Source organism: Taudactylus pleione, unplaced genomic scaffold (genome assembly GCF_031769625.1).
Source record: "Taudactylus pleione unplaced genomic scaffold, aTauple2 ptg000078l, whole genome shotgun sequence".
Classification (NCBI taxonomy): Eukaryota; Metazoa; Chordata; class Amphibia; order Anura; family Myobatrachidae; genus Taudactylus; species Taudactylus pleione.
This window is the reverse complement of record NW_028284480.1, coordinates 2,637,167-2,653,686: the sequence shown is the minus strand read 5'-3', so window position 1 is coordinate 2,653,686 and position 16,520 is coordinate 2,637,167. Positions and strand designations below refer to the sequence as shown.

Below are 16,520 nucleotides of genomic sequence, written 5' to 3'. Positions count from 1 at the left end.
TAGTAGTGGCAGGGGATGGGTGTGGGGCCCACCATGTGTGGGGGCCCAGGGACGACCGCCCCTGTCGCCCTGCCTATAATCTGGCCCTGGAGCTTTCAAATACCTAGTTGCGCCCTGCTGCCACATACTCTTTCCCTGCTGTACATCTGTGCTGCCGAATGTGCAAGGACTGAGATGCCTACTATTAGTGCCCGTGCACGCATTAATACAGATTGTTGTGTCCTTACATGCCACCATTGTTTGCATCATAGAAACTTGCACAACCCTATGGCAGGTGCAGTTTCTCTGTCTGACCATGGCCTGCTATGCCTGTGTCTGTGAACGCACCCGCTTGCAATGACATGCCCGCATCACTCCTATAACATGCCGACTATACGGAACATTTTTGCATACGTTTTTAGCCACTGCCCAGGAACGTCCATCACTTTTCTACAACATTTCTGATACCATCCATCTCGATTGCAACAGTGTCTTTGGGCGTATACTCTGTGCTGGCACATGCACCATACAAGTTTTAGAAATGTTTGCGCATGCGCATTTGCAAAGTAATCGCTCAACCACGTGTGTACATCGGCATTGTGTGCAGGTTGCGTGCTGTTCTGAATCAGGTCCTGAGTACCATATGAGGGGACAATGTTAAGTTGGTCACATTTTGCACCAAATGCGCAGCTGTGCAGTTTCTCTTCCCTGCCTGGGGTGTCACTCTCTTTCCTGGTGCTTTAGCACTCTGGTCTAAAGCTGGCCACACACTAGACCAACTTACATCCAACCAGCCAACTAGTTGATTGGTTGGAATAAAAATTTGGTAAGGTATGAAAGCAAATGACAATCAGCAATTTGCTCCCAAACGCCGGAAAATGGACAAAAACTGTTGTTTGAACAAATTGTTTAGGTCAAACATTTAACAAACTTGTCTGACCGACCATTTTCATCTGTTTTCTGGCATTTAGGAGCAAATTGCTGATCATCATTTACTCCCATACGTTACCAGATTTTCATTCCAACCAATCAACTAGTTGGATGGTTGGATGAATGTTGGTCTAGTGTGTGGCCAGCTTAAGTATCAACTGAGCAATTAGTTGATGCAGCAGCTGTGAGCTGCACCTGAGCTTCCTATATAGACCAGCCACACAAGTTCCCTGGTCATTTTTCGCCTGTTTTAATTATCCCCGTATTCGCCGGTGCGAAAAGTCTTTGAAAAAAAATGGGGATAACTTTTCACCACACAATAGGTGGCGAAAAAAAGTGCAGAATTGGTGTTCAGGGGTGCAGGCTTAAAAAAATAGCCTGCACCACTGGGAATAGCCACTAAAAATGAATATCAAAAAAAGTTTAAATAGAAAATAGGGACACCCCGAAAAAAATATTTAAATTTTGGGGTTAAAAAAATAAATAAATAGGGAACAAGTTTTTAACTAACAAAATTAATTCAGAAGGGGTTCCCAAGTATGCAGCAGCTGTTTAAAAGAATGCGGGTGGTAACGGCAGGTGCATTTTTTAAGAATTTTCAAAATGCACTTTAGGGGCTTAAAAAAATGCTTGCACCCATTTTGATGTACTCCAAATTTGATGGGAATAGTTATTTTTCCACCCAAAAAAAGCGAAGTGCTATTCTTCACCACTTCTTCATAGCCGCTTTTATGCACCTGCTGCGGCTATTTAAAAATCCTGACAATATGCAGAAGGCCAAATCGGGGGTACCCATAGTGATTCCCCATGTCAGGACATATTTTGAGGTGTGCCAGGATCAACTCCTGAAAATTCAGAGGACTTTTCACCAGTCAGGGGATAAGCGGGTAAGCGCCCAATACTTTATCCCCACTCAAACCTCCGATATGGAGCGAAAAGTCTCAAATATGGAGCAAAAAGTCCAGCACAGACTTTTCGCTCCCATATTGAATACCCCCCAAAGACTTGCCTCAGTGTCTACACTCCGGATTATGCTACCAGCTAGAATTCCTTGTGTTTCCTGTTGTCTCTAAAGCCTGGTATCTGCAACCTGATATCCTCTTATGTCTCATGTAAGTTGTCTGGAACATTTATCTGCTTCACCAGAGCTCCACTATCCAGGACTTGTCCAGTTATTGTTTCCCTGCTTGACAAACTCCGGGACTGTGTTGTGTTGCTATCCAGTGTGTTTGTCAAGGCATATTCTTCAGAACTACTAGTGCCTTCCAGATTCTCTGCCCTGCTCTGCAGCATTCTAGATCAGAGCCTCCTATCATCTGTTTTCATCTGTGCATTCTGGTTAATCAAGTTCCTCGTGTACCTGCACTTTATTATATATTCTGGACATTTCAGTCAACACTGCTATTTATTTGTCAACCAGGACTTTGTGTATTCATATACTTCATCCAGCATTTGTCTTCATCCTAAAGTCTGTTTCTATTCCCTGCATTATCCTGGACTATATTTTCATTGCATACCAGTTACTCAGAAATGCCTATGTGTGAATATTGTTACCTGTTTGATTATCTTCCTGCTTAAATATTGCACCACACTGTATGATAATAAATCTTACTAATTCAGCATTGTTTACTGCAAGTATGATCATACAGGGGAAACACCACCTGAATCCAGACAGCAGCATAAAATGCTCCAGAAGAAAAGATGTATTGTGTTTGCAGGTTGCAGAGCTGGGCGTATCTCACACTGAGCCAATCTCTGTAATGGCATGTGCACCAGTTATATGGATAGAGAACAGTAGTATACAGTATATGTCAGGTTGAAGCCAAGAGAAAACACCAATGCAGTGTACAATATTTGCCTGGTTTACTGCAGGACCACTCAGTGGGGCAGTGATAGTCCTCCTATAATGTCCAGTGGCAAACGCAGGATTTCTAGAGGGGGGTTTCCAAATGCCTGATTTTAGAGTGAGTGTGGCCAGTCCATGAAGAGGACATAATTACCACTTATCCAGCTTTAATATGCATCATACAAAGTGTATTGTGTGTCATAATTCCAGCATATACAGGACAAGAGATCACAGTAAGCCATTAGATGCGGCAGTAGGGCCATCCTGCCTGAGCTGAATGTTTTTATTTTAGATGTGAGCACCATTCCAGGGCATGGGAGCAAGTCCGGGAGTCTGGGGGAGCAGCAGAAGAACCTAGCACTGCCCTGGACATATATGTACATATTGGGCTCTATAGCAGTGCATCCCTAACAGTGCATGTTTTCCAAATCCCCTAGTTGGTGCACAGGTTATTTATTACTGGCTGATACATGTTAAAAGATCCACAGGTGGTGCTAATTATTTCATTTGTGATACTGAGAAGAACATGCAGCACTAGTAAAATTCCATTATATTACTATTTATATTGTGGTCATGGTGTGGGCTGGGGAGGGGGGTTTCCAGACATACGGAAACCCCCCCTGCATTTGCCTATGATGTCTGGCTACTCCTCTCTGGTCATATGGCCACATCCCTTCCAGCAAATGGCCATACCCCTTAGTGGGCCTCTGTGAATGCATTGCCCTGGTGGGATCTTCATTCCCCAGTCCGACACTGAGTATGGTACATCTTATGTTATCTACTTCTCAGTGACCACAGCTGATTGTTGCACCCAGCACACTTATACATATAATATTCTTATTTATTTCTTTAACATATAGTAGTAACACCTGCTCTGATCCTTATGAACAAATTCATTTCAAGGCTTTTGGCTGGCTGACAAAGGTTTACAGAAAAAACTAATGTATACGTGCGATATTTTGCCCCAGAATTAAGGGCCTAAATACTCAACTGAGATAATGTTTCATGACGTACCTTCTGCTCCAGTTCTTTCCTATACGTTTTTTCAGATTCCAATCTTTCTTCAAATTGTGTGATCCTTTTCCTCAAAAAGGTTATTTCGGTCTGGGCACAATCAAAGCGTACCTGCCACTCATCTGCTGCTTAATACAAAATATTCACAAATTGTACAAAACATGTTTTGTTAGCATATTTGACAACATAAAGGTTTATATTATAGCAACATACTGAAAAAATGATGATATTAAAGTACAGCAGACTGGTGCAAAAGAGAAGCGGTCGTTGGGCCAAATGTAATAGGGTGGGAGAAAATGTGAGAGTTTACTGCTAAACGCTCACATTTTCTAAACTCTCACCCTATTACATTTGGCCCAACGACCGCTTCTCTTTTTAGTTGAGTTTTATCATCAAAATGGGAAAACACCTGGATGAGAGTTTAAATTGTGAGAGTTTTTTGAGTCTAACAACATGTGAGTTTGTATGTTCTCAATCTCTATTATATTAGCCGAGTTTAAAAAGTGTGAGAGTTTACTGATAAATGCTCACATTTTCTGAACTCTCACCCTATTACATTTGGCCGGTTGAGAGGTGAATTTTTGCATGTATAGAATGTTTGTTAAATATTTTTTTACTTTCTCTGGCACAGAAAAATAAACTTAAGGAATGAGAAAAACTAATACTAATGTTTCATAATTAACTAGATTAGGGAAGTTATAGTACCCCCAATAAAATGAATTTTCTAAGTATGGAATGGACTGTATAAGGTAATGCTACAACACTTTAAGCCAAATGTAATTGTCCACAATTTGTAGGATCCAGCACAATTACAGTATATACTATATAGTCACTCTATGTGAAGCGTCATTTAGTTTAAAGGCAAAACCAGCTCGGTTTTGTCTCTAAATCAATTGGCGCTTTAAAAGGAATGATTAACTCACCAAAATTGTGTCGGTTTGTCCTGTGATAGATCTGGCAAGTCTACAGAATGCTCTGTGCAAAAGTAATGCAGCTAGTGCATGAGTAGGGGCTTGGGCTTGGGCTGGCCCACGTTTATATGGCCGCTACAATCTCATATACTGTCCGCTGACCATCTTCACCCCTTCTTTGCTCAAAAACACACGCCAATAACAATAATCTTTTTGGACTGTGAATGTTGACTCATGTGTTTTAAAAGACTTAACTAGAAAGCCTGAAAACACTGCTAGAAACATGGTATAGTAATTTAAAGCATTATTGATTTAATCAAGGTACACAGTGTATACAAAGTAGCATCAATGTCCTGCTTAGTAAATTAAACATAATGGATCAGAGTCGCTAAAAAAAACAACACTAATTACGGTAGACAGATTATATAAATTTGTCACTTTCCATGGCAAACACATTCTCAAGAGGATTGCTCAATCTTTATCTAATCTTATCTTCTTTTATTCTCTTGTTTTGTAAAGTTTAGTAATTATGGCACATCATAATTAGCCTAAAGTATCTGATAAGCATACAGTACAGGAGGCATGATAGAATGACAAGTATACCTACAGTACTTTCACTAAGAAAAACACATTTTGACTGAGGCCTTCTACAAAGTAATTTATCTATTTGATTATTGTAGTCATTGGGTCCCGTAGTACAGAAGATTTCCTCTTCATCATACAGTAGTGGATCTCACAGTATCATAGCAGACAAATCTCACGTCTTACCTCCTCCCGGGCAGCCTGTGCTAAGTTCCCGAAGTTGGATTTGCTGATTAGCTTCCTCTAGCAGCTTTGATATGGACTCCAGGTTTCTCTGCATTTGCTCATACTTTACCTTGGTGAAAGAGAAAATATTTTTAAACCTAAAATATATGACGCAAAGCTTTAGTTCTAAATTTGTTTATTAGAAAAGACAATGTAAAATGATCATACTTGGATTTAGAATTAATTATACCCTGTTTTGATTACATTTTTGCTTGAAGTTATATATATGTATCAAAAGCAAGTATTGTACATGTGCAGCATGTACTAGTACATCTGAACAAACACAGGTACACTTCCACATTCTGTAGTACTGTAGCTATTGGACAGATGTCAGTAACTACTAAAAATCTAGTAACAGCCATGTAGACTAGAGATGAGTGAATTGATTCAATGAAATGTTAAATGATTTAGAATTTCAGAGGTTTGCAGCATAATGGCCCAGGTTAGCCAAAATGTAGCCTAATTTCTCCAAAATAATACTCACAACAAAATCAGGGCAGTCACTGTGCATATGAAAAAGAAGAATCAGCATGCTTAAAAACCTGGCTATATCCAAATAGAAACATCATTCAGTCCCTGACCCTCATTTCATTGTTCCAGGATTGTGCTAGTAAAAAATCTGTGGATGCTCTCTCCGTATGTCTGTCCTAAAACTCTGCATGTGTCTGTTCTAGACTATTCTAACCTCTGCACATGTATGTCTTATACTATTCTAACCTCTGCACATGTCTGTCCTATACTATTCTAACCTCTGCACATGTCTGTCCTATACTATTCTAACCTCTGCACATGTCTGTCCTATACTATTCTAACCTCTGCACATGTCTGTCCTATACTATTCTAACCTCTGCACATGTCTGTCCTATACTATTCTAACCTCTGCACATGTCTGTCCTATACTATTCTAACCTCTGCACATGTCTGTCCTATACTATTCTAACCTCTGCACATGTATGTCCTATACTATTCTAACCTCTGCACATGTCTGTCCTATACTATTCTAACCTCTGCACATGTCTGTCCTATACTATTCTAACCTCTGCACATGTCTGTCCTATACTATTCTAACCTCTGCACATGTCTGTCCTATACTATTCTAACCTCTGCACATGTCTGTCCTATACTATTCTAACCTCTGCACATGTATGTCCTATACTATTCTAACCTCTGCACATGTCTGTCCTATAATATTCTAACCTCTGCACATGTCTGTCCTATACTATTCTAACCTCTGCACATGTCTGTCCTATAATATTCTAACCTCTGCACATGTCTGTCCTATACTATTCTAACCTCTGCACATGTCTGTCCTATAATATTCTAACCTCTCCGCATTTCTGTCCTATACTATTCTAACCTCTGCACATGTCTGTCCTATAATATTCTAACCTCTGCACATGTCTGTCCTATACTATTCTAACCTCTGCACATGTCTGTCCTATAATATTCTAACCTCTGCACATGTCTGTCCTATACTATTCTAACCTCTGCACATGTCTGTCCTATAATATTCTAACCTCTGCACATGTCTGTCCTATACTATTCTAACCTCTGCACATGTCTGTCCTATAATATTCTAACCTCTGCACATGTCTGTCCTATATTATTCTAATCTCTCCGCATTTCTGTCCTATACTATTCTAACCTCTGCATATGTCTGTCCTATACTATTCTAACCTCTGCACATGTCTGTCCTATACTATTCTAACCTCTGCACATGTCTGTCCTATACTATTCTAATCTCTCCGCATTTCTGTCCTATACTATTCTAACCTCTGCACATGTCTGTCCTATACTATTCTAACCTCTGCACATGTCTGTCCTATACTATTCTAACCTCTGCACATGTCTGTCCTATACTATTCTAACCTCTGCACATGTCTGTATTATACTATTCTAACCTCTGCACATGTCTGTGCTGTACTATTCTAACCTCTGCACAAGTCTGTCCCAGAGTATTCTAACCTCTGCACATGTCTGTCCTATACTATTCTAACCTCTGCACATGTCTGTCCTATACTATTCTAACGTCTGCACATGTCTGTCCTAAACTATTCTAACCTCTGCACATGTCTGTCCTATATTATTCTAACCTCTGCACATGTCTGTCCTATACTATTCTAACCTCTGCACATGTCTATATTATACTATTCTAACGTCTGCACATGTCTGTCCTATACTATTCTAACCTCTGCATATGTCTGTCCTAGAGTATGTTAACCTCTGCACGTCTGTCCTAGACTATTCTAACCTCTGCACATGTCTGTCCTAGACTATTCTAACCTATTCACGTCTGTCCTAGAGTATTCTAAACTCTACACATGTCTGTCCTAGACTATTCTAACCTATTCACGTCTGTCCTAGACTATTCTAACCTATTCACGTCTGTCCTAGAGTATTCTAAACTCTGCGCATGTCTGTCCTATACTATTCTAACGTCTGCACATGTCTGTCCTATACTATTCTAACCTCTGCACATGTCTGTCCTATACTATTCTAACCTCTCCGCATTTCTGTCCTATACTATTCTAACCTCTGCACATGTCTGTCCTATACTATTCGAACCTCTGCACATGTCTGTCCTATACTATTCTAACCTCTGCACATGTCTGTATTATACTATTCTAACGTCTGCACATGTCTGTGCTATACTATTCTAACCTCTGCATATGTCTGTCCTAGAGTATTCTAACCTCTGCACATGTCTGTCCTATACTATTCTAACCTCTGCACATGTCTGTCCTATACTAATCTAACCTCTGCATATGTCTGTCCTAGAGTATGCTAACCTCTGCACATGTCTGTCCTATACTATTCTAACCTCTGCACATGTCTGTCCTATACTATTCTAACCTCTGCACATGTCTGTCCTATACTATTCTAACCTCTGCACATGTCTGTATTATACTATTCTAACGTCTGCACATGTCTGTCCTATACTATTGTAACCTCTCCGCATTTCTGTCCTATACTATTCTAACCTCTGCACATGTCTGTCCTATACTATTCTAACCTCTGCACATGTCTGTCCTATACTATTCTAACCTCTGCACATGTCTGTATTATACTATTCTAACGTCTGCACATGTCTGTCCTATACTATTGTAACCTCTCCGCATTTCTGTCCTATACTATTCTAACTTCTGCACATGTCTGTCCTATACTATTCTAACCTCTGCACATGTCTGTCCTATACTATTCTAACCTCTGCACATGTCTGTCCTATACTATTCTAACCTCTGCACATGTCTGTATTATACTATTCTAACCTCTGCACATGTCTGTCCTAGACTATTCTAACCTATTCACGTCTGTCCTAGACTATTCTAACCTCTGCGCATTTCTGTCCTAGACTATTCTAACCTCTGTGCATGTCTGTCCCAGACTATTCTAACCTCTGCACATGTCTGTCCTAGACTATTTTAAACTCTGCACATGTCTGTCCTAGAGTATTCTAAATTCTGCACATGTCTGTCCTAGAGTATTCTAAACTCTGCTCGTCTGTCCTAAACTATTCTATTACTTTATCCTAGTCATCCAGAGGTATCTCCAGGTGGGGGAAGCATCTGAAGGTGGTGCTACTGGGGTAATCGGGGGTAGCTGTGGCCAGGGCCGGACTGGCCATCGGGCACTTCTGGCATATGCCAGAAGCCTGATGACCTAAGGACCGGCTCGAGGAGGGGTGAAGGAAAAGACCCCCATAAATATTATATAATGAAATGAGCGCACCAATCCAATGGTGCTGCAGGAAGTGTTTGGGTGGCCACTTACACCCTATAAACCACAATCAGTACAATACTTGCAATTCCCGCGCTCCTCTGGAGTAACAGTCAGATTCAGGAAAAGTTAATGAATAAGAAAATTTTCCCCGGAATAAATTCCTACGTTGTTCCTTTTCAAACGGTTCAACCAATGAATATGTCAAAATTCCTCAAAAAAATTAGAAATAGTATAAAGTGAAGTACAGTTTATTCAAAACATAAAGAACATCCATAAACACATAAAAATGGCTGCGTACCAGATATATAGGGGTGTAAGACAATTCACACCCAAAATAGCATATACAGGGATACAAACAGTCACCTCCCGGGATGGGTTCATGCGGTCCCCCTGGTGTCTATATGGCAGTGGTATGTCCTCTGACCCCTAATCCTGGTATTCTCAAAGCAGCTCCTTTCCCACCAACGCGTTTCTGCTCCACTAGAGCCTTTTTCAAGGTGTGTGTAGGTCACCATATACTACTTCCTTAAATACCCTGAGGTATCTCCCTATTGGTCCATCGCTCAATGATCCTATTCTGCTCCCATAGGGCACAACTACCCCCTATAGTGCAGCTTATGTCTCACCTTCCATAATCTAATGTCATTTTCCCCTGATCCATATAATTCTAGGCATCCAAATATACTTTCAGCGGCTTGCGTTCCATTACCTGGAACGCAAACCACTTCCGGTCGGTCTTCTTATAGCAACCAGCGGAGATGATGTATACTAACATCATCTCTGCATGCGTGGGCCTCTGACGGCCTTGCGCGTGCGTTCCACTCAATGGAACGCACGCCGCTTCCAACAACAGCACCCAGAAGTGCCGCTACATCCTGCGCGTGTGCGCTCCACTCGATGGAACGCACGCCGCCTCCGACGGAAGTGACGCTGCACTCGCTCTTCTGGCTATTTACTTTGCAGCAGTAAATATTTGCGTTCCAACTCGTGGAACGCATCAAACATCCAGATCACCATTTTCAAGTGTGAATACGTATTATGCACTCTCTGTTGATATTATATAACTGGGCTGCCCCAGAGAGTGCATAATACGTATTCACACTTGAAAATGGTGATCTGGATGTTTGATGCGTTCCACGAGTTGGAACGCAAATATTTACTGCTGCAAAGTAAATAGCCAGCAGAGCGAGTGCAGCGTCACTTCCGTCGGAGGCGGCGTGCGTTCCATCGAGTGGAGCTGCACGCGCAGGATGTAGCGGCACTTCGGGTGCTGTTGCTGGAAGCGGCGTGCGTTCCATTGAGTGGAACGCACGCGCAAGGCCGTCAGAGGCCCACGCATGCGGAGATGATGTTAGTATACATCATCTCCGCTGGTTGCTATAAGAAGACCGACCGGAAGTGGTTTGCGTTCCAGGTAATGGAACGCAAGCCGCTGAAAGTATATTTGGATGCCTAGAATTATATGGATCAGGGGAAAATGACATTAGATTATGGAAGGTGAGACATAAGCTGCACTATAGGGGGTAGTTGTGCCCTATGGGAGCAGAATAGGATCATTGAGCGATGGACCAATAGGGAGATACCTCAGGGTATTTAAGGAAGTAGTATATGGTGACCTACACACACCTTGAAAAAGGCTCTAGTGGAGCAGAAACGCGTTGGTGGGAAAGGAGCTGCTTTGAGAATACCAGGATTAGGGGTCAGAGGACATACCACTGCCATATAGACACCAGGGGGACCGCATGAACCCATCCCGGGAGGTGACTGTTTGTATCCCTGTATATGCTATTTTGGGTGTGAATTGTCTTACACCCCTATATATCTGGTACGCAGCCATTTTTATGTGTTTATGGATGTTCTTTATGTTTTGAATAAACTGTACTTCACTATATACTATTTCTAATTTTTTTGAGGAATTTTGACATATTCATTGGTTGAACCGTTTGAAAAGGAGCAACGTAGGAATTTATTCCGGGGAAAATTTTCTTATTCATTAACTTTTCCTGAATCTGACTGTTACTCCAGAGGAGCGCGGGAATTGCAAGTATTGTACTGATTAAGGAAAAGACCCCCGCCTTCCACCCAACGGCTCCGAAATCATTAATATTTCACGGAGCCGGAAGGGGTGGAGGCGTGTATGGGCCGGCGGCGGCTGTGCTGGGCCGAAAAGAGACAGGGGTGTGCCGCGAGGCCAACCCCCATGACTTGTGGCACGCCCCCTTGCATTTACCATGCCCCCCTCTACACGGAAGTGCAGGGTGGACTGCCAGGGCTGATATACAGCCCCAGTCCGTCCCTGGCTGTCGTTGTGGCTGCATTCGGGGCCCTATTATCCATATTCAGGATACTGGGGGAATGGAGGATATACATCTTCTGGACTGGCCCCCAGAGGCAACTGCCTCCATTGTCTCTGGTAGTTCAGCAACTGGGGGTGTCATGATATAGGGTAACATCAATGTAGGAAATTGTTAGTGGGCACAATAACTGTCAAAATGTACATGCTGTATGTATTTTATGGAAGCCAAAAGGATGTGCTCTCTGTATTGAATGACAATCTCTATGATATTGCTGTATTGTATGACAGTCCCTAGGATACTCTCTGCTTTCTACAGTTGTTATTAGAATGCTCTATTTATTGTACGGCAGTTACTAGGATGCTCTCTGTATTATACGTCATTCACTAAAATGCAGTCAAAAGGATATACTTTGTATTGTATGGCAGTCACTAGGATGCTTTCTGCTTTGTACAGGTGTTATTAGAATATTTGTATGTTAACCCCTCCTAGTTGACTGTTGGCCTCATTAACAGATAATTTGGTATTGTCTACTTGAGGCCAGTTTCAGAATTTTTTTTCAGGGTCATTTTAAGTTCCCAATTCACCAGTGTGTGCAAAACCCTGCTGCTGGAGGTATAATGAAAAGGTTGCCTAACCTGATTCTCTACTGTCAAATGCCAAAAGGGTCTCAGGGAGCATCTTTTCAAGGCCTTTCCTATTCATACTTACATTTATTAGCTAATTCAATTTTACACACGCTGCCGTCATTCTATATTTTTCTGCTTATTGTGGTACAGTAGGCCAATTCTACTCGCACCTCCATAGGCTGCGAGCAGAATCTGCCTTCTGGAGTTGGAATTAAACCCATGAGACCCATTACGGCAGCATGAATTATGTTAAAGGAAAAAAGTAAATGACTGTACTATTTTCTGCTGTATCCCTCTCCAACAGAGATTTAAGATGGCTGGCAGGAAACAGGCAAGCTGAATCTGCAACCTGGCAAATTTGTCCTATTCATAGTTACAAATAGACCTTCTATTCCCAAGGTCAACTAATCCAAATGTCAGAAATGGCTTTTAGACATTTTGGGCCTGATTCAGAGATGCTTGCAATGATGCTTGGGCCTGATTCAGAGATGATGCAGTCATGGTTGCAATTTTTGGCAGAGATTTTGTGAGCACCAGAGAGTGCAAACCCTGGGAAGTCAACTTTCAATACCCGTAGACTGTGAAATTCCACTGGTGGTTTCAAACACCCCACCATCAGTGCTTTATAATTACCTAGTTAATACTTGTAACAACCAACTTCAATTACTGAGAGCCATTTTAGGGTACCTTTACTGATATTACACTGAAAGATGTACTCCTCTTCTGGATCCCAGGGTATAGCAATACCTATTGTATTGTTCATATAACATATTTGGACCTTTGGCTTGGCTTAGAGTGGCTTGATCCTAGAGAAACACAAATGCTTCTAGGGGCAAACCTACTGCACATTGGTCTATACAGGGTATCCGATCTATAGATCGACAGTAAAAAGGTTGACAATGTGTAGATAGACACCAGGGGCCAAATGTAATAGGGTGAGAGTTTAGAAAAGTGAGAGTTTCTGACACTTTTTAAACTTTACCAATGTAATAGAGTCCAAAAACAAAGTAACAGAGCGAACATGCATGTTTTTTTAGACTTAAAAAACTCTCACGATTTAAAATCTCATTCAGATGTTTTCCCATTTTGAAGATAAAACTCAACCAATGTGAGTGGTTACTGCTAAACTCTCACATTTTCTAAACTCTCACCCTATTACATTTGGCCCTCGATGTTAGACAGCCAATAGGTCGACAGAGACAAAAGGTCGACAGGGACACAGGGTCGACACACTAAAGGTCGACACGTACAAATGATAGACTTAGTCAAAAGGTCGACACAAAAACTGGAAACATTGTTTTGTTATTTTTCTAGGATTAGGGTTAGGCACTTACCCCGATCGTTAGGGTTAACACCAGCAAGGAGGGTTAGGCACTTACCAGAGGGTTAGGGTTAGGCACTAGAAGGGATGGTTAGAATCAGGCATCTATCCCGAAGGTTAGGGTTAGGCACCAGAAGGGAGGGTTAGGCACGAAGTGGGGGGTTAGGCACTTGGGGTGGAGGTTGGGGTGTGGGACCCCTAAAGGAGGGTTAGGGTTAGGGGGTAGGGTAGGATTAGTTTTACTTACCTTCTTTAGCTTCGGGATCTTCACCCCTGCCGGGCTTCCGCTGTCAGGATTTGAACCGCCGGCCATGCAGCCGGCAGTATAACATACTGATTCCGTAACTGATCATACCTTAAAGCTAAGCTTCCCTAAATAATCTCATATCAAGCTGACAGGTCCTGATTCACAAAATTCAATATAAGTATTATGCTACTAGATTGTCTTCACTATAATTTAAGTCAGGAATTAAAGAAGAAAATAATATTAGGATGTTACTAGTTTAACAATTTCAATGTTCACGAAGGTAAGGCCCATGCAGACAGCACACCAGTGTATGTACACCTTCTGGAAGGTGTACATTTTAAACCTACTACAGGGCAGGTGCAAGTACACAAATATTCCAGCTTTGCGTCAGCCACGGTGTGTATATTCTATTCTTTAATTATTCTATCAATTCGATTTTATACAGTATATCACATTTAATAACTTACTTGCATCTCTTTAATCTCTCGTGTTACCCGCAGCCGTTCTGCTCGCTCACCATCTAACACTTGACAGGTTACTTCGCCTTTGAATCGTTCATCAGAAAGCTCAGTCGTTAAATCTGTGATCTGTAAAATATGATCTTTTTCACTAAGAATGTTTTAATCACTTTCATTTATACAAATTGTAGAAGATATATAGGATCAAATTATGGGCTCACAAAATTATTATAAGAACAATTTACTGAATCAAATTACATATTTCAATAAAATAAACAATTGCAGAAATAAACAAAATATAATTATATCATGTTGGTGTATTTTTACTGCCCAGAGAATAATTAGCATTCATTTATTTATTGCAAATTGAGTAATGAGTGCAAAATGTCTGATAATCCACAGTCTCTGTAGTAACAGAACTCAGTCTAGACGATTTAGGTGAAGTATCACCTTTGTGGTGCAAAAGCATCAGTAAACTGAAAAGCAGCAGATGCTATACATTATAACGAATGAACAGAGGGCCTGATTCAGACCTGCTCACGAGCGCATAGCGCTCACAAGCTCCAGGACTCACTACAAAAGGGGCGGCTGTCGATGTTGATCGACAGCTCGCCCCATTTTGTAGGCAGGGTGGGGGGGTGGGTACACAAACGGAGGCGTTCCTGAAGGAATGCCTGCCATTTGTGGGAGGCACCACTGACATCACCAGTGATGTCACTGGAGAGCTTCCTACTCTGTTAGAGCAGGAAGCTCTCTGGGGCTTGTGACGGACGAGACCCTACCACAAGGGTCTCGTTACAAGCCCCGATGGTCACGACCATCGCGACCATCAACTGGCCGTTCGCAAAAGCTGTGGTTGGTCACCCACAGCTTAGCGAGCGGCCAGGAGGCCGCAACAAAAGAAAAAAAAGCCCTGATTCAGAGCGAGCGCTCTTCAAGAGTGTCCGACTCTAAATCAGGCCCAGAGAAAGAAATGCTGATAGATAAGTGGTTTTCAAACTCGGTCCTCAGGACCCCACACAGTTTACGTTTTCCATGTCACTTAGCAAGTGCACTGGTGTATTCATTACTCACTGACACATTTTAAAAGATCCACAGGTGGAGCTAATTATTTCACATGTGATTCTGTAAGGAGACATGGAAAACATTCACTGTTTGGGGACCTGAGGACCTCATGGACAAATCTACGTGGCCCTTTTGCGTGTCATGTCAAAACTCATTTTTTCATGTTGATGTCAGTAGGAAAACCAACTAATGTCATCTACAAGGCAATCTTACAAGACCTTGGCTAAACAAGATTATCGCCATAAGTTCAAAATTGCTCCGGTGAGAATCTGGGCTGGGTCGCAATCTTGTTTATTTATACACTGTATAATATATATATATATATATATATGTCACAAGATCAGGTTATTGAGTGCCGTTTCCCGGGTAAACTCTGCATGCAGCTGCCAATCAGTATCACCCCAGTCCAGGGTCTTAAGTATCTGTAGTTTGTTTATGCTACACACATAAAACTAACAAAATATAAAAATTATATCATAAATCCTAGTTGGTCTGTCTCTAACTAAACAGAAGACTCCCTCTCTAAAGGTGGGAGGACCAAATGTCCCACTCACACAAAACACCATTTAAATACAGCATTTACATAAAGCCATAACAGTATCTCTCAATAGGTCTCTGAGCCTGCTTCCCAGGTAGTGAGAGACTGTCCAGAGAAACTGGCACACCTTTTATTAGCCTCTCACAGGTGATCTTCAATCAAGGCTGCTTATTACCTGGATAAATACCACATAGAAGTTAAGAAGCTGGGACATATATACCTCCCGTCAACAACTTCCCCAGTGCCTTTGTCACATATCTATCCCTCCTGTTTCGACCTATAGTGTCTAAACAAAAGACACAGGACAAATTATCTGCATTGGTCAGTTGGCTTCCTGGCCTATGTTTTGCTGAGAATTTAAAATTTTGCAATGCCAAAAACCATTTTGTTATTCTCCCATTGCTTTCTTTATTCTCAGATATCTATTTCAAAGGAGCATGATCAGTAATTAACCTAAATATTTTCCCAAAAGGTAGTACCTGAGTGTCTCTAATGCCCACTTAAATGCCAATGTTTTTTTTTTCTACAGTGGCATAATTTATGTCATGTACTTTCAGTTTCCTAAGTACTTAAATAAGGGATGCTCTTTACCATCTTTGTTCTGAGACAGAACAGCACCTATAACTACTGTACATCCGATGCATCTGTCTGTACAACAAATTCATTTTAAAAGTAAGTTGCACAGTGTTAACTTTAATGCCTGAAAAGGGTTTTCTGCCTCAGGATTACACTTAATCATAATTGATTATTTACCTTTGGTA

General features: G+C 41.5%; 1 protein-coding gene across 1 annotated transcript in view; it reads right to left on the bottom strand.

Moving 5' to 3' along the window:
* Nucleotides 1–16,520, bottom strand: part of MYO18B (myosin XVIIIB) — a 586,172-nt gene that overhangs the window by 224,525 nt on the left and 345,127 nt on the right. Inside the window, exons 27-29 of the mRNA XM_088467895.1 lie at nt 14,166–14,285; nt 5,449–5,557; nt 3,770–3,894 (exon numbers count right to left, since the gene is read on the bottom strand). Of these exons, the coding sequence (XP_088324021.1) occupies nt 3,770–3,894; nt 5,449–5,557; nt 14,166–14,285 (354 nt within the window). The remainder of the gene's footprint in view (nt 1–3,769; nt 3,895–5,448; nt 5,558–14,165; nt 14,286–16,520) is intronic.